The 21,362-nt window shown below is 46.6% G+C and overlaps 1 protein-coding gene across 6 annotated transcripts in view; it reads left to right on the top strand.

The window, feature by feature from the left end:
- LOC138472139 (cyclin-dependent kinase 11B-like) overlaps nt 1–18,649 on the top strand; it is a 945,042-nt gene extending 926,393 nt beyond the window's left edge. For all 6 annotated transcript variants that reach the window (XM_069610151.1, XM_069610152.1, XM_069610149.1 and 3 more), the window contains one exon: nt 16,021–18,649. In XM_069610151.1, the coding sequence (XP_069466252.1) occupies nt 16,021–16,113 (93 nt within the window). In that variant the 3' untranslated portion in view covers nt 16,114–18,649. The remainder of the gene's footprint in view (nt 1–16,020) is intronic.
- The last annotated feature ends 2,713 nt before the right edge of the window (nt 18,650–21,362 follow it).

Raw genomic sequence — 21,362 nt, 5'->3', positions numbered from 1 at the left:
TATAAGTCTGTACTACACAGTTTTTGGTAGCGGAGCTGAGCAGCCAGGCTTACATCTCAAGAGGAAATGTGAGCTGTAATGATGTTACACATAGGTCTACAATCACAGGTGTTCAAATAAACTCTTCCACTCAAGGTTTCCTGGTTAAACACTTATTAATTTATTCAACAGTCAGTTATAAAACATTCACTAAAAGGAGGCAGTTGAGTATCATACACAAATATACTTCATTACTATACTCGTTAAGTTTGAGGCATTCAGACTACTTTGAAGGAGGAGCAAAATGGCATTCAGAATACTTTGAAGGAGGAGCAAAAAGGAAAAGGTTCAGAACATAAAAGGATTACAATTATTCTTAGACAGTGCAGATACTTTGAGTTCTCCAGAAGAGTCAATGCAATTCAATAGGATAGGCCAAAGTCAATGGGCTAAAGTCTTGGATAAGATAAAACGGTTCTGCTAAGTAAACGGTAAAGTCTCTGTAAAAGTTCTCCAAAGTAGTTTGTAACAAGAAGAATTATATGTTGGGTCACAAGCTGATTAGGCCTGCTAGTTGCGAAAGTTTCAAGCACTTTCATCGCGACAGTTAAGTAATCTGTTTTGTTTCACAGTACCTTACAAATGAAGAAAAAAATGCAGCTGAAGACTTCTGTTCCTGGCAGTTCCTGCAGATCTTGCTGTTCCTGAGCCTCAGTCGTGGGGACAAGAGGGAGGATGTTGGGGGGGACTTTGTTCCAGTGGTCAACTCTGCCTTCCAAGCCAAGAGGCTCACCTTTCATTCCGTTCTCTCCCATTCATTCCAGCCTAGCTGTCACTCACCCAGCAGGGTTGCTGTCCTTGCCGGACAGTCAGCCAGCAAATCACCACAGAGTGCATTTGGGTCTCCTAGAAGACTAAGCACAGGGAATTTCGGCAACCTCCCTCTCTTCCTGCCCACCCCAGACACTTAGGCGCCAGAGGTGGTCTTCACTCCTGAAGCCTGCCAAAGGCAAATGAACAAAGAGAACAAACCTGGTTTGGCGCGCAGAGCAGAACTCTAGAAGGACCTTTCCACAAAGAAATGGCGAAAAAAGACCAGGACCTGTTTTTACATAGGGGCCTCAGATGCCATCTTGATAAATATGGCTCCTGCTATTTAACGCTACCGCTGTTCGCGGTCAGGAAAAATCATGGTAGTTGTAAAACCACTGCCACCTGCCATTCTGAGAGGAAAGGGTAGCATTTGACTGCTACATGACTATCTAGACAGAGGGGGATACTAAGTAACCCCTCCAGCACACTATTGTAAGATAGGGTGTGCTGGGTCTAGGAATTTAAAAGACTAGTAAAGTCAATTTCACTTTACTTACTCTGGGAAACAGTAGTTTATCCCAGAGAAGGTATTTAAACCTTGGGAAAGCCTGGAAAGGTTTCCCTGTGCCACTGCACTGAGGGTACTGTGTGACGCAAATGAAAAGATGATGCCTTTTGGAGTTGGTTAGACTAGATAGCCTAAGGAAACGCTAGTAAAACACACGAGAGAGTGGGAAAAAGTGTCACACTACCTCCAGCTAAAAAAATGAAGTCCTCAAAATCCAGAAAAGTTGCTGGGGGTCTCTAGGGTGAAGGGAATTGGCACATTTATGAGAATTCTCCCTAACAGGAAGGATGGCATTCACATCTGCCAATGCTACCAGTGCATTAACAAAATACTTGCATACCCTTTGGGGAGTGGCTGCGTTGGCAGCAGAGCACATACCAGAGGGAGGAGAGAGAGAAGGCTTTTTAAGCCTGATACAAGATGGTAAAGATGCCATGAGGCAATCTCGACCAGTAGAGCATGGCAGCCAGCGCAGTTCTTCGACGTATGTCTTGTTTAAGAAAATCTGTATTTTCGGCGGATGTTCAGGCACGTCTGCTAGACATGCCGTTTGATGGTACTTCTCTTTTTGGGGAGGAGACTGATAGCCGGCTAGAAAAACTGCAAGCTTCTTGAGCTCCAGAAAAATCTTTAGGGGCGGGAATAAGACAACCTCAATCTACAGGTCAAAGATTGAGGGGTAGTTCTTTTTGTTTCTATTCCTCCATATCTAGAAGTCAGTTTTCACAAAGAGGTCAAAGAAGACCTTATCATGGAAGAGGCAGAGGAGAAAGGACTCCCCGTTTAGCACCCGCCTAGTTACCCTCAGCTGCAGATGTAACAGCAAAATTACTCCTTCAGCCACAAAACTACTGTGGTGGGGGCCGACTGTTTTACCATGTCCAAAGTTGGCAAAGCATAACTTCGGATACATGGGTCCTTCAAACAGTAGCAGACGGATACTGCCTCCAATTCCTGAAAAGATCTCTCGATTGCCCCCCAACAGCAAACACAACCTTGATTCCAGATCCGCTCCTCCAACAGGAGATTTTCACCCTATTGGACAAAGGTGTGATAGAATTGGTACATGCAGCAGAGAGGAACCAAGGTTGGTACTCTCCTTAATTTCTAATCCCAAAGGAGGACGGAGGAGTGCGGCCCATCTTGGACTTGAGATGCTTGAACAAGTTCCTCAGGAAGGACAAGTTCAAGATGGTAACTCCTTCGCAGATCCTTCAGGCCCCTCGACTCCAGGATTGGTTGGTGTCATTGGACCTTCAGGATGCTTACTTTCATGTGCCGATACATCAGAAGCACAGAAAGTACCTGAGGTTTGCCGTTGGCGGTTCACATTATCAGTTTCGAGTTCTGCCATTCGGGCTCACCTCCGCCCAATGGTTTCACCAAGCTCATGGCAGTGGTGGCAGCAAGTCTAAGGCGGGGGGGATTCACATCTACCCCTACCTGGACGACTGGCTGATCAGAGCTGTTTCTCCGCAACAGTGTCCGTGTCATCTCAGGAGCACCTGCCTTCTCCACGAGCTGGGCTTCTCCCTGAACTTCAAGAAGTCCCATTTGACTGTAAAGACTGGAGGAGGGTATCTCTACTCCTGCTCTCTATATGGCAGAGTAGAAGCACAGAGCACCCCAGCCAAGGTTCTCTATAGGGTAGCATGGACGAGCAACCAAGGCTTAAGCTCTTAGAAGGAGATGCGAGCTGGTGCTTAAGTACAGTGTAGTCCCCAAGCCCCCCCCACTAAGAAGAAAGAAGAAATGTACACCCACTGTTATGTGCTAACAGTTCTTTATATAGAAATAAGGTTCAAGATATATACACAATTAATAACGCACTTTGTACTCTGGCAATTCTAATATGGCAAATATATTCAATGTCTAGGTGGTACCATATTGACACATTTTAAAATGAAACCACTGCTGACAGTTATAATGGCATACAAATCATATAACCATGTTTCTGATGTTTGTTCATCTGCTTAGAATCGTGTGCTGTACATATGGTCCGACATCCAGTGAAAACCGCGCAGTATTGCATCTTGTCTTTTTCGAGAATTGAAAGGGGACGTCGACCTGCGCGTGCCTGTAACACTATCCCTATGTGATGTGCAGTGTACCCAAGATCCCTCACACGTCGAGGTCCCTCGGATTGTTTCTTTCCACCCTGCATACTGGTCGCCTTATGCGGAGCTAGTCAGAGACATTGCCTATTGTCCCCTCGACCTTTGGTCGAATAGTTATATAAAATAATTCAGATCACCCTTATTTCGACGGCTGTTCCAGATCTCCACCGAAGACCTTCAGAACTTCGACAGACGGTGATCCTGTCGGCGCTGCCGACCACATGGCCAGGCCTTCCGCCGGCCTACACAGTAGGGAGAGTGGGGTTCGGATGGCCATTTCTGTACAATCTGAGAATGCCTTTCCCTTTCCTTCCTCTTTCCCTTTTGATCTTCGTCACTCTACCCATCCTCAGCTATGGAGAGGACTCCATTTAGGTTTTGCCCCAATTGTAAAGGCAAATTTCCCTGGAAAGATGAGCACAAACGGTGTAACCGTTGCTTACCCCTCGATCGCAATGAAGTAGGATGCACAGCTTGTAAACTCCTCCGTCCTAAGACATTAAAGGAGCGCAAAGTCAAGCGGTGGGCAGCCTACGGGATGTATGTCGAAGGCTGAGTTCTCTCACCGAATGTGACGACGGCGAGATTGAAGATCAGACCTCCGAACCGGAGGTGGTTGACCTTTCGACAAAACGCTCTTGTTCCGCATAGTCTGTACCCGGCCCCGCCAGGCACGGATTAGGCACTGCTATGGGGAAGCCACACCCATGGCGACAAAGACGAACATTTACACAGCACTAAACACACAACCCCAAGTCAATCTTCGGCCAAGTTGAAGTAGACTTCAGAGCAAACGGGTACACCGAAGCTCTGGTGGCATCCGCCGACCGTCTAGATCAGCAGCCCTCCCCGCAGCCGCATATGCGTCTAGCGACCGGTCCATCAAAAACAAAGGGCGCTACCTCTAATATCCTGAGTTCCGTCGAGACGCATCACAAGAAGGTATCTGGTGACGACAGGGTTCTGGTTCCGCCGAAGAAGGGGGTCACCGAAGACAAGGCCCCAGCACCGCCAAGGAAGGCAGCCGCTGAGGACAAGGCCCCGGCACAGCCAAGGAAGGCAGCTGCCGAAGACGAGGCCCCGGCTTTGCCGAAAAAGACTCCTTCACAATTGCAGGCTGAAGCTACGCGCCTCCCGTCTGCGGAGGACGTTGCCGACAGCTTAGCAAGGATTGTTTCCGCCGATTCTCAGAAACGGCAGTCAAGGGATTCTTCGAGGCCTACGGAAAAGGCCAAGGATCTGTCGAGATCCAAGGATAGCCTAAGAGGAGTACCGTAACCCTCCCATAAGACGAAAGAGAGGCACAGGAATGTCCCACCTCTGTCGGTCCCCCAGGAGGAGTTCTCTGAGGGCGAGGAAGGGATGTCTTCGACTTTCAGACAAAAATCTCTCGACATCTTACGACTGAGCGTTTTCAAGAACCTTTTCCACCTCTAGACCCTTCTAGGTCTTCTGTTTGGACTAGAGAGAAATTTGAAAACTGCATGGAAAGGCTGGACAGGTTTGTTTCCCGTTCAGAACAACCCACACCAAGGAGACCCTTTAGCAAAATTCCCAAGGCTCTTTGACCCCTCTCTGGAAGAGGATATATACAACTATGACCTCGCTGAAGAAGACATTCCTACAGACACTCAGGATGAGGATCAATTCACCAATCCTGAGGACATGCATGATCCCATAGAGGGCTGTGAGGAGAACCTGGATATGGGTGACCCTCAACCATGGCAGTCTCCAGATCCACAAGATCCTAATGCCCCATCTTTGGATTCCCCCCAGTCCACCCCCACTAGACAATCTTCGCCAGTGGATGATCAATTGACGTTTAACGTCATGTTGCGCAAAGCAGCTGGACACTTAAAGATTGCCACAGATCAAGCTGTCCCTGAAGCTGACTTTGTGGAGAACATCCTAAGAGAAGCCGCTGGCCAGCCAGGCTATTCCTCTCCTCAATTCAGTTAAAAGTCTGGCCCCCTCCTTATCGACACCTGCTCTCACAAGAGGTGTTAACCCAAGAATAGAAAAACTCTTTCGTCCTTCTCCCTCGGATCCCCTTTATATCAGAGGTCACTCCACCCCAGACTCTCTGGTGGTGACTACTACAAGAAAGATGGCAGGGGTCCCTCTGTCTACCGGCGAGGCAACTCCTGATAAGGAAGGTAAAAGACTTTACGCCCTTGGGAAGAGGGTCACGGCCGCAGCAGCATTTTCAACACGTATTGCCAACAACACAACCTTATTGGCCAGCTACGTGGATGCTCAATGGGCCTTACTACAAGAAGGCCTACAGGAGGTTCCCGAACCACTACGAACTCGTCTCCTGACCAGTCACTGAGGGCAGACAAGTGAACCAAAGCATACTTAAGAAGACTGGATTCTGCCGAAACAGCTGGTCGATGCCTGGGTCAGGGCACACACCTGAAAAGACATGCGTGGCTAGGAACTCTGGATTCAAGCCTGAGACGCAAGCATCACTTATAAATAAACCCATGGAAGAATCCAACCTGGAAGAAAGCGGTCCACGAGGCCCTCGAGACCGCAAAAAAGGAGCATGACACCCTGAAAACACTAGGCCAAATTACACAAAGACCCTCTACAAGACGAGTGTCTGGGTCCAGACGGCTTTTTCATGGCCAACGCTTCCCTCAACAATACTCCTCAAGAAACAATTGGAACTCTCCACAGGGAACCAGCAGATACACCACCCCGTATCTGCAAAGGGGTCAACGTCGTGGGAAAGGAAGGGGCCGGAACTCTACCCCTAGAGGCTCCCCGGCCTCATGTTCAAAATGGGTCCCCTCCCATGCCTCCCCGGTTCGGGGCCGGCTAACATCTCTCCTTCAGGCATGGGAGGAGATGACTACAGACCAGTGGGTGCTAAAGACCGTAGCCCACGGGTACTGTATAGAGTTCAACCAGTCCCCAACATTCAGACATCTACGAGCAAGACGACTGACACCAGACCATCTTCACATACTTCTTCAGGAAGTCGAGACACTACAGGAGAAAGGAGCCATAGAAATCATACCTCTGTCACAGGTAAAAGAAGGTATTTATTCAGTGTACTTTCTTGTACCCAAAAAGGATCTAACCATGCACCCGGTTTTAGATCTGCGCCCAGCAAACACATTTTTAAAGCCATAAAAGTTCTGCATGGTCACTCTGCAGGAAGTAATTCCCCTGCTATCACAGGGGGATTACATGGCAACACTGGACATGAAAGATGCATGCATTCATATTTCGATGTTGCCAGCGCACAGAAAATACCTCAGTTTTATGATACAAGACAAGCATTATCAGTTCAAGGTACTACACTTCAGCATATCATCTGCACCAAGGGTATTTCCAAAGGTACTAGCGGTGGCAGCAGCACATCTGCACAGGCAATCCATCCCAGTCTATCCTTACCTCGACGACTGGCTCATAACAGGGGACTCTTACGAAACCTGTCTGTTAAATACCCAAAAGACGATAGATCTTTAATTCAGTCTGGGATTCTCTACCAACGAGAAAAAAATCCAGCCTAGACCCCAGTCAGGTCATGCAGTTCCTAAGGGCTATAATTTGAACAAAGGACGGCCTCGTCTTCCCCTCCAACAAGAGGGTTCAAAACATGTTTCAAATCCCTCAGTATGTAGCCAGTCGAGAGGTGACAGTACGCAAGGCAATGCGACTGCTAGGAATGATGGCGTCTTGTATCTACTTCGTTCCTCACGCGCGCATGCTCCCAATGCAGGAGTGGCTCAACAGCCAGTGCTTTCAGGCCAGCGGACAGTGGGAAGATCTAGTGGTTGTCTCGCCGGCCCTCGTTCTCTCGCTGCAGTGGTGGTCGAGGGTGTCATGATGCCTGCCCCCGGAAGACCAGACCAGGCCCAGCAGCCCCGGAAGCAGGCATCATGCCACTTGGAGCATGCCCAAAAGCCCCAGTTAGGGGCTGTTTAGGTGCAGTCCTGGCGCCTATGGCGCCAGGCTCATTATTGATAACTTACCTGAAGCAGACCATGCTGCATACTCACCTGAGGCAGACCATGCTGCATGAAGACTCAAGCCAAATGAGGCTTAGGAGGGACTATTTTACTGAAGGGACTATTTTGTTACTTGGGTGGGGCTGTGGAAGAATACTTACCTGGAACTTCTTCAAAGGCTATTTAAACCACGCCCGGACAGCCACATGTGCTTCGCGTTATTCTGCTTGCTGCAGCGTGACGCTCACTGTGTTTTCAGCAGCTCCAGTCTTCAGCCACGCCCGCTTCAGTCCTGGGACTCCTGAAACAAGAAAAAAAGGATAAAGGTTAGAACAGGAGTTTTAACTTTAATCCTTACCTGAATCCTGATCCATTTCGCCACGGAGCTGAAAGACAGAAGTCTTTGAAGCATCGCTTCGCATTCCTACGGCGCCCCGCTGAACTCACCTGCTTGGTGGTACTTCAGCATTCCATCACGCTCTCTCCATCTCGCGGCCGCCCTCCGACACCTAAGGAGACAAAGACAGCAAGGTGAGCAAGGGGACTCTCTAAGGCTATACAAGCTACCCCCAAGGACTTACCTGATTTACCACAGGGGGGTACTCACCTCATCTCGGGTCGGCGCAGTCAACTCTGCTTCATCGCCGTACCCCGGCCCCTAAGGAGAGAAAGCAAAGACAATACAAGTTACCCCCCACAAAACTTACCTGATTTACCACGGGGGTCTCACCTCATCTCGGGTCGGCACAGTCAACTCTGCTTCATCGCCGTACCCCAGCCCCTAAGGGGAAAACCACAATAGACTTACTTGAATCTTACCAATTGCCATTTGGAAATCTTCGAGTGGATTAATCGGCAACCTGCAAGGAATCGGACAGAGTGAAGATCAGACATTTGAACTCTTATGAACAATTGGACTTTAGAATCAATACTGGAACTCACCAATTCCTCTACGCCAGTGAAGTAACTGGTCATCAACGCGCTCCTGCGGTCGACGCAGGATGGAGAGCTCATCCTTCCAAACCATCAGGTGAGACTAAGGAGGGGACCTCAAGAGGGATCTGTGGGAAGACCAAGGGAGTGGGGAAGGTGGGTTGACACTCAATTCCACGGGTGGTTAATTCCCCTTCTCCTTTGCAGAAGAATATTCCTGCGAGCCAGACAAACTAGGCTGAGCGGGCCAGTCCAGTCAGTCATCTCGGCGCTACACGTCACGCTGGTGGAAACAGCGGCCCAGTTCCGATCGACGCCCCCGTGGGAACCAGGTGAGCGTAACAGAGGGACAACCTCTTGAAGGGGAAATCATTCACCACCGCCGCAGTTGAAGCCACTCTAACTACAGACGTGTGTCTCGCAGGGTGGGGAGCTCACCTGCTTCAACAGACAGCGCATGGAGTTTGGTCGTCAGACATCGCATCCAACCACATAAACCTGTTGGAACTGTTGGCAGTGTTCAAAGCACTAAAAGCTTTCCAGACACGACTGCAGGAAAAGACGGTCCTGATCCTCACAGACAGCACCACAGCCGTGTACTATCTGAACAAACAAGGGGGCACTCACTCTCCAGGGCTGTCCAAACTGTCCCAAAACATTTGGAAGTGGGCTCTCAAACGCAACATGTTCCTGTTATCACAACATGTTCCAGGGGAACTTAATCTTCTAACAGACGTACTCCGCAGAGATTTCCCGTTGCCCATGGAGTACGGATGGCGATTACACGAAGACATTGTCTCCAACGTTTTTGCATTTTTGCAGAATGGGACTTCCCAGAGATAGATTTGGTCGCAACTCTGGAGAATGCTCAATGCCAAGATTATGCCTCCAGGTACCCCAGAACCGTTCCAAGGGGAACAGACTCTGGATAACATGGTCAGGGAAATTTGTTTATGCTCCCCCCCCCTTCCCCCACCCGCCCCCCCGACTCCCCTTCTCAACAAGATAGTACACAAGATGCACCAGGAACCAGTCACGATGATACTGCTGGCCCCCATGTGGGCCTGCCAACCCTGGTTCGCTCATCTGATGGAGATGTCCCTATCACCTCCAGTCAAACTGCCTTGCCCGTACAACATGTTGCAAGACCAAGGGGATGCTTCACCCATGCCCGCAGACATTGAACTTAGCGGCCTGGCTCCTGAGGTCATAGAGTTTGGGTGCCTGCAGCTCCCTCAGAGATGTATGGACATTCTCAGAGAGGCAAGAAAACCAACCACCCGATATTGCTATTCCAGTAAGTGGAAGCGGTTTGTCATCTGGTGCAAACCGAACTCCTTTACTTGACTCAGGTCTGGTCTTTAGCTCTCTAAAAGTTCACTTAGCTGTGCTTTTCAGCCTACACTACGTCACAACAGAAGGTCGTGGTGGAAGATACCAGTTATTAAAGCTTTCATGGAAGGAGTGAAAAGAATTCACTCTCCCGTTTCTAACCCGGCTCCCGGATGGGACCCAAACGTGGTGTTGACTAGACTTATGGGGCCTCCCTTCGAGCCCATGCGCAGAAGATCTCACCTATAAGACTGCTTTTTTAATAGCTGTTACCTCCATTAGGAGAGTAAGTGAACTACAGGCGCTCTGTCCTAGATCCCTTTGTAACAGTTCACAAGGATAAGGTGGTTCTACGCACTCACTCCAAGTTCCATGTGAACCAAACTATAGAACTACCAAAGTTCTTTCAAAACCCTTCAAGCATGGGAGAAAGAAGCCTGCACACACTTGATGTACACAGAGCAGTCGTGTTCTACATGGAAACAACTCGACCACTGAGAAAGACTAATCAGTTTTTCGTTTCATTGAAAGCAGGAAGAGAAGGAGATGCGGTCTCCAAATCCACTATCTCTAGGTGGATTGTCAAATGCATCACACTCTGCTACACTCTTGCTAAGGGAGAACTGCCCTTCAAGCCTAGAGCACATTCAAACCAAGGCACTGGGGCTTCCATAGCATTCATTGCATATGTTCCCCTTGAGTCCATTTGCAAAGCGGCAACCTGGAGTTCTGTACACACCTTCACAAAACACAATTGCCTAGACACTCATTCTAGATCTTATTCTCAGGTGGGAGAAGCAGTATTAAGACATCTTTTCACTACTGTTCCTTCTCACAACCCACCTCCAACTCCGGGTACTGCTCGCTAGTCTATGCACAGAATGTGATTCTAAGCCGATTAACAAACATCAGAAGACATGCATTACTTACTGTAAAAGCATTTCTGATGATTGTATCTTCTTAGATTCACATGCGCCCACCCTTCCTCCCCGCTTGGATGGAAGGAACATGGACATCTTACTACTTTCTCTCTTTTCTGAACTCACGATAGTCATAAGGCTCCCTCACGGCCGTAAAAATACAATCGGAGGGACCTCGACGCGTGAGGGATCTTGGGTGCACTGCACGTCGCGTAGGGATAGTGTTACAGGCACGCCCATGATGACGTCCCTTTTCGATTCTCGAAAGACAAGATGCAATACTCCGCGGTTACCACTGGATGTCGGACCATATGCACAGCATGTGAATGTAAGCAGATACAATCGTCAAAAATGCTTTTACGGTAAGTAATGCATGTCGTATCAGCATAGATCATAGGAAGGAAGACAAGTTGGGCTAAACAATGGCAGAATGCTGACACCCTCTGCTTAGAGGCAGTTCTGAATGGCGATCCCCTCACCTGGGCAACCTGTAATAAAGAGCATTGACAAGCCCAGTCCATATGTTTAAATAGTCTTGTTTCCTGGTCAAAATGTTCAAGTACCCCAATGTACCTGAGTTAGAAGAGCTTCTTCGACAGTTTGTCGACAGATCCCTCATTAGTGGGACTCCCTTTAGAGCAGGAGCCACAGGGCGTTGAGATTCCTGTGAACACTCATCGAGACAGCAGCTTCAACCTTCACAGTGCTTGTCGACGATCGATTGGGGATGTCCTGCGAAGACAAGACGTGCAGTGCACCTCGATGTAAAAAGTTTGGTACTACAAAGAAGACTCTGGGAAGAACGTAGGCCTGGCGACCATCGGGACTCGACCACAGCTGGCTTTCAGATCTTCTCGGCTGCGTCTTTGTGGACTTCAGTTGGCAGGAAACCCACTGGCGGACTTTCCTTGGTTGTCAACGACACCGACTTTCTCCGGCAGGTCGATTGTGCAAGGTGAAGCATTGTGGCTCCGTTCATCAAGCAGCATGTTGTCAAGCTGTCCCCGCTTCTGGGCAACACGACTCGACAGGCTTCCAGCAGTCAGAGATCCTCCGAACCCCCGGACAATGGGGATGGATGTGAATGGCCTCGATGTCCTAGTGCTTTACTTAGTTTCTCTGTGCAGCTTGTCTCCGGTCGACAGCCTTTCGGGACTGACTTCCAGGGTGCCTTGATGAAGATCAGCTTCTGCACAATGTTCCCTCGTAGCTTGGGGAGAGGTCTCCTAGCCAGGTCCTCTCTTAGATCAGTCATCGACATACTAGACAGCTTTCAGATTTCGTCAACAGTAGGCAGCAGCCAGCCTTCTTCTTTCAGCTGAGCTTCAAGGATAAACCGCTTCAAGTTTTTAGTTCAGCTTCTGAACAAATTGGTGAGAGGACCGCAGATATACACATCTGTCCCTCATTCACCTGTGCCAAGCTCAGTCAGCCAATCAGACAGAAGGGCATTGGTGCAGGCAGCCAATCGGGCTCACCGTGCATTCAGACCATTCACTTACACCCAGACACCCATAACAAGGAATGTGGATTGTGGTAAGCACCCAGCCTTTCAGCACACCACTCTGCATTTATGGCAGTTTCAGGCAGTCTCATTCTTTGTGTCACACACACAGATACGAGACACCCATAACATAGAATGCATATTGGTCACACGTTCTATTCTCACAGGTCCCACCCCACGGGTGTACCGAAAACATACAGTCACTGGTAAGGCTCCAACCAGTCTGGCCTTGACTTCTTCACAATACCATATATGGTTCTTCCACCCAACAGCCAGTCAGGGGAAGGGACGGAGTAGAGCTTCCCAGGACTTTGGGGAAACAAGGTAACACGTAATAGAAACCAAGGGGGCCACCTTCTATCCCCACTGATTCCTATGGCAGGGCCTGGGTATCCCAAAATGGAGGCTACTCGGAGCACCTGTCGAATTCAGCATGGAGCTGCCACCAGCCCATACCCTGCTCTGTGGGGCACAGGGATGTACTCCCACCCATGGGTGCCATAAGGGTATCTGAAGGGTCTCTGTTCACCATGACCAAAAAGAGGAAGAGCTGCACTGCCAGGAGTCACCATGGACTCCTGTGCAGAAAACACAACACACATGGGAGTACAGGACAAGGACATGGAAGCCCTGTCCCTCCAATGCATTTCCAGCATCACATTGACACCATCTCAGAAGCTTCAATTTATTGGAGCAGTCCTGGATTCAACCCCGGTAAAAGCTTCGCCATCCGAGTTGAGGGCTCAACATCTTTTGCAGGTGGTCCAGAAATGTCAGAGTGCCCAACGTCTTCCAGCCTGCGACTTCCTAAAGTTGCTCGCCCTCATGGCGTCCTGCATTTTTCTGGTGCCAGGAGCCTTTCTGAGAATGAGATCCCTTCAGTGGGCTCTCAGATCCCAGTGGTCTGAATTCTCTGGCAGAAAGACAGACTTTCTTCAGGTCCTGACAAAGGTCGCCCAGGATCTCCTGTGGTGGGCCAACCGGGAGAATGTGATGAGGAAAACTTTTGCCAACCATGGCCGGAGACGACAGTTGTGACAGATGCCTCCCTCTCAGGATGGGGCGCACACATAAGAGCTTTCAATAAGCAGACGCTGCATATGAACCTTTTGGACCTGAGGGCAATCAGACTAGCGCTGATGGCCTTCCTGCCTTCGATACAGGGGGAAAGTGTCCTAATAATGACAGACAACACGGTGGCCATGCATTACCTCAATAAGAGAGGTGGCGTATGGTCACTGCCCCAGTGCAGAGAGGCAACACAGCTCTGGTTCTGGGCAATAAGAGAAGGAATACCTTTTCTGGCAGTTCATCTAGCCGGAGAAAAGAACATGGCGGCGGACGCTCTGAGCAGGCAGAGTACAGTTTCCCACGAATGAGAATTTGCTCAGGAAATCCTTCTAAAGATCTTCGCCATTTGGGGAACCCCTCAACTGGATCTGTTCACGACCCGTATCAACCGGAAGTGCGACTTGTTCTGCTCCAGGAAATGTCCCCAAAGAGGAGCTATAGGAGACTCATTCGAAGTGGACTGGGAATTTCCACTCCTGTTTGTGTTTCTGCCAGTCCCTGTCATTGCTCACGTAATACGGAGGTTGGGGAAGTTCGGGAAAACCATGATCCTCATTGCCCCGGATGGCCATCATTCTTCTCCCAGAGATCAGGACTCTCAACCTTCACGCTTGGTGTCTGAAAGGGTGAGATAGAAGGATTGGGATCTTCCAGAAGACGTAATGGAAGTGTTGCTTTCGGCAAGAAGACCAGCAACTAAATCCCTGTACCGCTGCCGTTGGATTAGATTTTGCAGCTGGTGTAGGCAAAATAAACTAGATCCTTTCTCATGTAAACTTCACCAGATTTTGTCTTTCCTACTTCACTTGACCCATACTGGGTTGCAAGTAGCCTGGTGAAGGGCTATTTAGCAGCCCTTTCAATTTTCAAAAGACCTCCGGATGATGGATAAAATTTCAAAGTACCAATTGTGACGCAATATCTGAAAGGCTTAACAAATTTGTTCCCGCCTACTCCCTTCATTGTGCCATCATGTGATGTAAACCTTGTACTAAGAGGTCTTATCCGAGCTCCTTTTGAGCCCTTACATTTGTGCCCTTTAAGGATGCAAACCATAAAAACTACCTTTCTAGTGGCCATCACACCTGCCCATAGGGTAAATTAGCTTCAGGCTCTATCTTCCAAACAACCTTTCACGTCCTTCTCCAAGGATAAGGTAGTTTTAAGGGTTAAGTCATCTTTCTTGCTGTGTCAGAATTTCATTTGGCACAACGTATTGCACTACCATCTAGGGGGGGAAGAGAAACTACATCACTTAGACCCAAAGAGGGTTCTAAGTTTCTATAGCACAAGCACTGCAAATATTCACCAAGATGATCAGCTTTTTATTGGTTATGCTGTTTAAAGATTAGGATTAGCTGTCACAAAACAAACCATCTCAAGATTAATTGTTGTGTGCATAACTGAGCGTTACTCGTTGGCTGGAAAGGATTCACCAAAAGGTCTAAGAGCGTGTTCTACTAGAGTGGATGCTTCCTCAGCTCTTGAAAGGGATGTACCATTGAGGGCCATTTGCAGAGCAGCAACATGGAAGTCCCTGCATACATTATGTAAATTCTACTGTGTAGATTCTCCAGAACGACTTCTCCCCTTGGGTTAGTGGGACCAACTAACCCCGAGACGAACTCCACTGGACCACCATCCCTGACTTGCTTCGCCTCTCTGTTGCTGAGGCTCAGGAACCAGGGTCTGCACCGCTGTAGGAAGACGGAATCCAGCTGGACCACTCTTCTTCTAACCAGAGGTACTGTTTATACTTTGGGTACTTACCTTAATGCCATTAGCTGCAATTTCATTTGAGATTTGCATTGGCTTACCTTTTTCGAGTTGATTCCATCTCCTTTCTCACAGGCATCACAGCTTGGGATCCTACAAGTGATTTTTCTAAAATTCTTTAACTTGTGTCCAAGAAATGCATCAGATCCATAAACTGTTCAAATGACTTTGGCTGTCCTGGCTCCCTAAAGGCACTCTTCTAAATCCATTGACTTTGATACTGTTTGTCCCTCATAGGTGGTAGCGTGTATACTGGTACTGCTGGGAAAGGCTCATTTAGAGCTCATTGGAGGATTCAGTTGTCATCACACTGCTGAGAAATTGTTCTAACCTTTTTACTTCCCTAACCCTTTCCTTTCTGCAACTTAGAGTCTACAAAAGTATATTGGTGTGTTATTTAAATGCAAATACTATACCTGTGATTGACGTTACCACAGGGTGTATGAGTAGTGTATGAAGCATATCCAAAGATTATCCACTGGCTTTATTTGACTGTGAAAAGTAATTTTAAAGTGTATTTGAATTGTTACAACAAATTGCCTTTTTAAAGAATGCTTATTTGAAATTGATGTAAAATAAATAACTATTTATAACTGAAACCTTGAGTGTAAGTGTTACTTGGCTACTTGTATTTATGAATTTCAATTGTAGAGTTTAACAGCTCACATTTTCCCCTCTTGAGATAGGCCTGGCTGCTCAGTCACACTACCAACTTGTGTAGTACAGACCTATACCAAAAGGTGGGTTACCGAATACCAAGAAGATGAGTCTTGTGTAGTCTCACAAAGTGTGACTGCACCAATTCTTACCCAACACTATTGAAGACAGCAATCTTGTCAATTATACTTGTCAATTATACTCAGGGATTGCATGCAATTACAGGCATTTCATAACCAGTATGAAGGTAGTACACAGTACCAGAATGACCATGATGCTAATATTCCCATCCACCCCTATAACAGTTAATTAAATGTTATTAGCATATTGTTAAAAACTGTGCTTCAAGACGAAGACGCTGATGTACTTTTTGTGTCCCCCCTCCCAGGGTGAAGACGACCTAAAGGATACTGGTTTCCACCTCACCACTACAAACCAAGGAGCCTCTGCGGCTGGACCAGGATTTAGCCTCAAGTTTTAAACTGAAAGTCCACCATCTTCATCCCTAACGGCTCAAAACTGTTGATGTTCCAGAAAACCTGCTGTGCCAACATGAGAAAGTCAACTGCTATGGTTGCTGCAGTGCTCATGGACAGCTGTGCATTGGCTGCTTTTATCCAAAATCGTCCAGCTTCTTTTTGTAAGCCGACAGATGGTGTCACCCTTGACCTGTACACACAGAGGCGGCCGAGGGGTGCTATTTATTAAGAGACAGTGAACGCTTCCGCACTCAATCTATCCCTTGTCCTCCAAAATCCTGAAATGGGTGACTTGTGAAGTTATCCTGGACTTATATTTTATTATTCTTTTGTATATTTGTAGAGAGATTGAATCTTGGCCAGGATGGTTTCCCCCTTCCCAAGCCTGGGGTACCCTGTTCAAGACGACTTTGCACTGAATGGTGAAGTGGGTGTTTTATTTCTTCCTCTTTTTATTTTCTAAAGGAGATAATTTGGGCACACTTTTTTCCTGGAATTAAACCGTGGTTTGCTCAGGTAGAAAAGCCCTCTTGTTCAGGTTGGACACATGAATGTGTTAAACATTGCATATAAATGTATGTACATTATATATATTTTGTGTATATTGGGATCCAACCTTCATGCTCTTTTTATAGGCACAAATGGTATGCAATTTAATAAACCCAGCATCCTCCTAAATTCTCCCAAAAGGAGCAGTGGATTTTGGGTTATCAACAACACTTGTTTCCAAAGTTAAGAAGTTATAATTATGTTTTCATTATGTAAAGGTTGTAATGTTGCCCATTGTAAACCTTTCCGAAATGCATTTCCCTACCTGTTGGTGTGTAAGAGACCAGATTTATCTTGCAACATCTCCTGGTTTACGAAAGAACTTGAAAGGCAGATGCATCTGAAACTGAAAACTTCTAATTGCCATCTTGATTATTTTCTGATTCTTCCTCCCTTCACCTTTCTGTCCCCAAACATTGTGTGCATTTCTTGTGAAAGCAGCTCTACGGTCCTGAGGTTCGTCTGAGTTGGAAGATGCATCTACGTCTCGCTTTTCTCCCTCCACCAGTTACATTCATATCTACTGGCCACACACACACCTTCCAAAACTAAAATGTATAGTCCCATATCTTGGGGGATTGGGACTTTTTGGTTCTGCTTGAATTTGTTTTCAGTATTTGTGTCTCATTGGCCTTTCACAAAGTATACTACTACCATTGTATGCTCAAGGAATTTGCACTGGTTTGGTCAAGCCTTCTATTGTCAAACTTGAGCTTGATTTGCTTTTTTCTGTCAATGTGGTTAATGACCCTTTTAAAAAAATACTTTTTTTTAATCTAACGTGCTCTACTGATTTTAGTTACTACATAACCTATCCCTTTTTACTCCTACGGTTTGGAGGGTTATCTAGCATTTAAAATAGGGCACTGCCATGAACAGTAGCACAACAGGTTAAATGTCCTGCGTTGGCGTTCATTGGATCAGAAGACATCTTGGTGCATGTTTCTCTTCAGAAACTGAAGTTAGTTGTGAATCATCCAGTAGCAAAGTGGTGTTGTTAGTCAATTGTTTTTATCTTTTAAAGAGCCATCTGCTGCTATAGCAGGCTTCAGGGTGATGGGTTCTATGTTCTTACATCGCCAGGGTTTTTTTGTGCATGTTTTTAATATTTGGTGGCTTCCCCACAAAGCCCCCCTTTCACTATTATCTAGTACCTATTCCCCACACCCCCTACCACTTATATCCATCCCCTTACTCCCCCCAAACACGCTCCACTTTAATCTTTGGCAAAAACAAACCCAGGCGATGTAACAACATTGTACCGGGTGATAACTCCTCTGTACAGCAGTGTATTTCTTGCTATGAAGGATGTCACCAAAGTCCCCAAAGCCTTCAAACTATTGTGACAACATGTAGTTCCTTTTCTTCCTTTCTGAGCCGTAACATAATTGGTCACACCGCATACCCTGCCAAACCATGGCTTTAGCAAGTGTTTAGTGCAAACCTCATCTGTGAAGATGCACAACATCAAGTAAACCACTGATCTCTACACACTTCATCTCAGGCAGGCTTAAAAGCCACATGATATATCAACAACGTTTTTTTCACTGTTTTCATTTGACCTGTTTTTCAATTCCATGATACCTGCCTTTGCAAAACAAAGGTGATTTTTGAAACATCTGTATGATTTGTGTTTTTCAGCAGAACACATGTAACTTTGTGAAAGGGTTCGGTCTGATCTGCGGAGTTCCTTTCTTTCATATAAAGAATACAATTTCAACCTATTGACTCATGCAACCAGACGCATATTTTTAACTATCAGATGGCAGATTCTCTGTGGACCTTGACCGGACATGGTCTCATTTTTGGAACTGTTATGGTTTACAATTCAAGAAAGGACTTCCTTGACATTTGTTTATTTATCTTTAAGTTGCCAGCTCTTATTTTGCTATGTGCTGTTAAAAAGAAGACACCCGCAACCATTTTAGTGCAGTCGATTGTGTAAATTTAGAAAACTTTTAAAAGAGAGTAAATATTCTTGAAATAAAACTGAATGTGTGGATTTTGTCTGGGAACCTGTGGGTAACAGCTTCCTGGGGGGGAGGGGACCTTCTGTATGGACTTGTGACTTTTTCAGTAGTAGGGAAAGGCTCATGTAACATTTTAAACCAGATAACCCAGTATATGTACATCTCCCTGCACACATTTATTCTAACTTCTGCTGTAAATTGTCTTTGTGAAAGTCATAAAGGATATGTTATGTTACTTTGCATTTATATAGCGCCTTATGTACCATTGGTATGGTCTGAAGGCGCTGGTAGCTTGAACGCCCTTGGGAACCGAAGTTCAAGTCAGTAGAGAGATTAGAGAGAGTCAAAGGTGCTTGTGAGCACCGGATATGTGTGCATCTGGTGTGGCATTCGTGTAGCGGCTGCTTCTTAGCGGTAGGTGTGGTGGTTGAGAGGTCAAGAGTATGTGTTCGTTCTGGCAGGAATTATCCAGACCGATTGTGGCTGCATTAGGCCTGAGGAGACCGCCTGGCTGGGGGGGTGTGTAACCAGCAGTGATTAGTTAGTGATGGGGAGTATGAGGCAGATGTTAGAATGAGAACAGCTATACCGAATGGTGTCATAATATTGCTGTGTTCTATTTGAGTGGTGGTGTAAACTAGAGAGTAAGCGTGGAGATGTGAATATGGTGGTTTGCTTTAGGTGCTTGAGATCGCGCCCACTCCCATAGTTCCATGAACTTCATCCGTTCCATGTACTCCGACTGTTCCGTGCATTACGCCCATTTCAAGCACTCAGACCGTTCCTTTCAATGCTCTTTCAGACGTTCCATGCCCTCCAAACCATTCCATGTATGTCACACCATTCTGTGCACTCCAATCCATTCCATGCGCTCGTACCTGTTCCATGCGCTCGTATCCGTTCCATGTTCTCCTTTCTCCATGCATCATCCATACACATACGTCATCTTCACACGTTCCATTCACTTAACTAATTCCACCCATTTCACTCATTCCATCCACTTCACTAGTTCCACCCACTTCGCTGGTTCCAAGCACATCACCCGTTCATTCACCTACTTCATCCGTTCTACCATTTCACCCGTTCCACCCACTTCACCCATTCTACATTTGTTCACCCGTTCCATCCATACACTTCACCCGTTCCATCCACATACTTCACCCATTCCATCCACATACTTCACCCGATATAGGGCATCCACTTCACCCGCTCCATCCACATACTTCACCCGATATAGGGCATCCACTACACCCGCTCACCAGACTTTGGCACAGTGACGTTATTAGGGACACTGTCAAATTCCGCTATGCCAGAGTGGTGGTGTTATATACACTTCTAGAATCAACTTTGTACCGAGAGGCTATTAGGCACACTTCTAAAATCAGCCAAGGCACGCTAATAGGCACACTTCTAAGTACAACCAGGGCACGCTATCAGGCACACTTCTAAATTTGACTTTGCACAAAGAGGATAATAGGCACAATTCTATATTCAGGTTTGCATAAAGAGGATAATAGGCAACCAAAACAACTTTGCAATGGGGATGATATTAGGCAGCCAAATAAAAATTTGCGCAGTGACGATATTCAGCTAAGGCGCGCTAATGGGTACACTTCTAAGGTAAACCAGGGCGCGCTATCAGGCACACTTCTAAATTCAACCAGGGCACGCTATTAGGCACACTTCTAAAATTCTGCTTTTCACAGAGAGGATATTAGGCGCACTTCTACATTCAACCAGAGAGGATTTTAGGCAACCCAATTCCACTCTGCACAGAGAAGATATCAGGCACACTTCTGAATTCAACCAGGGCGCGTTGTTTGGCACACTTCTAAAATCAGGCCAGGCATGTTATTAGGCATACTTCTAAATGCAACTTTGTACGTAGAGGATATTATGCATACTTCTAAATTCAACCAAGGCACGCTAATAGGCACACTTCTAAATTCAATTTTGCACAGGGAGGATATTAGGCACACTTCTAAATTCAGCCAAGGCATGCTGATAGGCACACTTCTAAATTCAACTTTGCACAGAGAGGGTATTAGGCACACTTCAAAATTCAACAAGGGCACACTATTAGGCACATTTCTAAAGTCAACCAAGTTATGTTAATAGGCACACTTCAAAATTCGATTTTGCAGATAGGATATTAGGCACAATTCAACGAGGGTACGCTATTAGGCACACTTCTAAAGTCAACCAGGGCATGTTAATAGGCACACTTCTAAAGTCAACCAGGGCGTGTTAATAGGCACACTTCTAAATTCAACTTTGCACAGGGCGGATATAAGGCATACTTCTAAATTCACCCAAGGGACGCTAATAGGCACACTTCTAAATTCGATTTTGCAGATAGGATATTAGGCACAATTCAAGGAGGGCACGCTATTAGGCACACTTCTAAAGTCAACCAGGGCACGTTAATATTAGGCAAACTTCTAAATTCAACTTTGCACAGAGAGGATATTAGGCGTACTTTTAAATTCAACCAAGGCACATTCAGTAGGCACACTTCTAAATTTTATTTTGCACAGAGAGGATATTAGGCGTACTTCTAAATTAAACCAAGGCACATTCAGTTAATAGACACACTTCTAAATTCGATTTTGCACGGAGAGGGTATAAGGCACACTTCAAAATTCAACAAGAGCACACTATTAGGCACATTTCTAAAGTCAACCAGGGCATGTTAATAGGCACATTTCTAAAGTCAACCAGGGCATGTTAAT

This window comes from Ambystoma mexicanum, chromosome 8 (assembly GCF_040938575.1).
Source record: "Ambystoma mexicanum isolate Mex_15411 chromosome 8, UKY_AmexF1_1, whole genome shotgun sequence".
NCBI classification, from domain to species: domain Eukaryota; kingdom Metazoa; phylum Chordata; class Amphibia; order Caudata; family Ambystomatidae; genus Ambystoma; species Ambystoma mexicanum.
The sequence above is the reverse complement of the archived record's forward strand: the minus strand, read 5'-3'. Positions and strand labels throughout refer to the sequence as shown.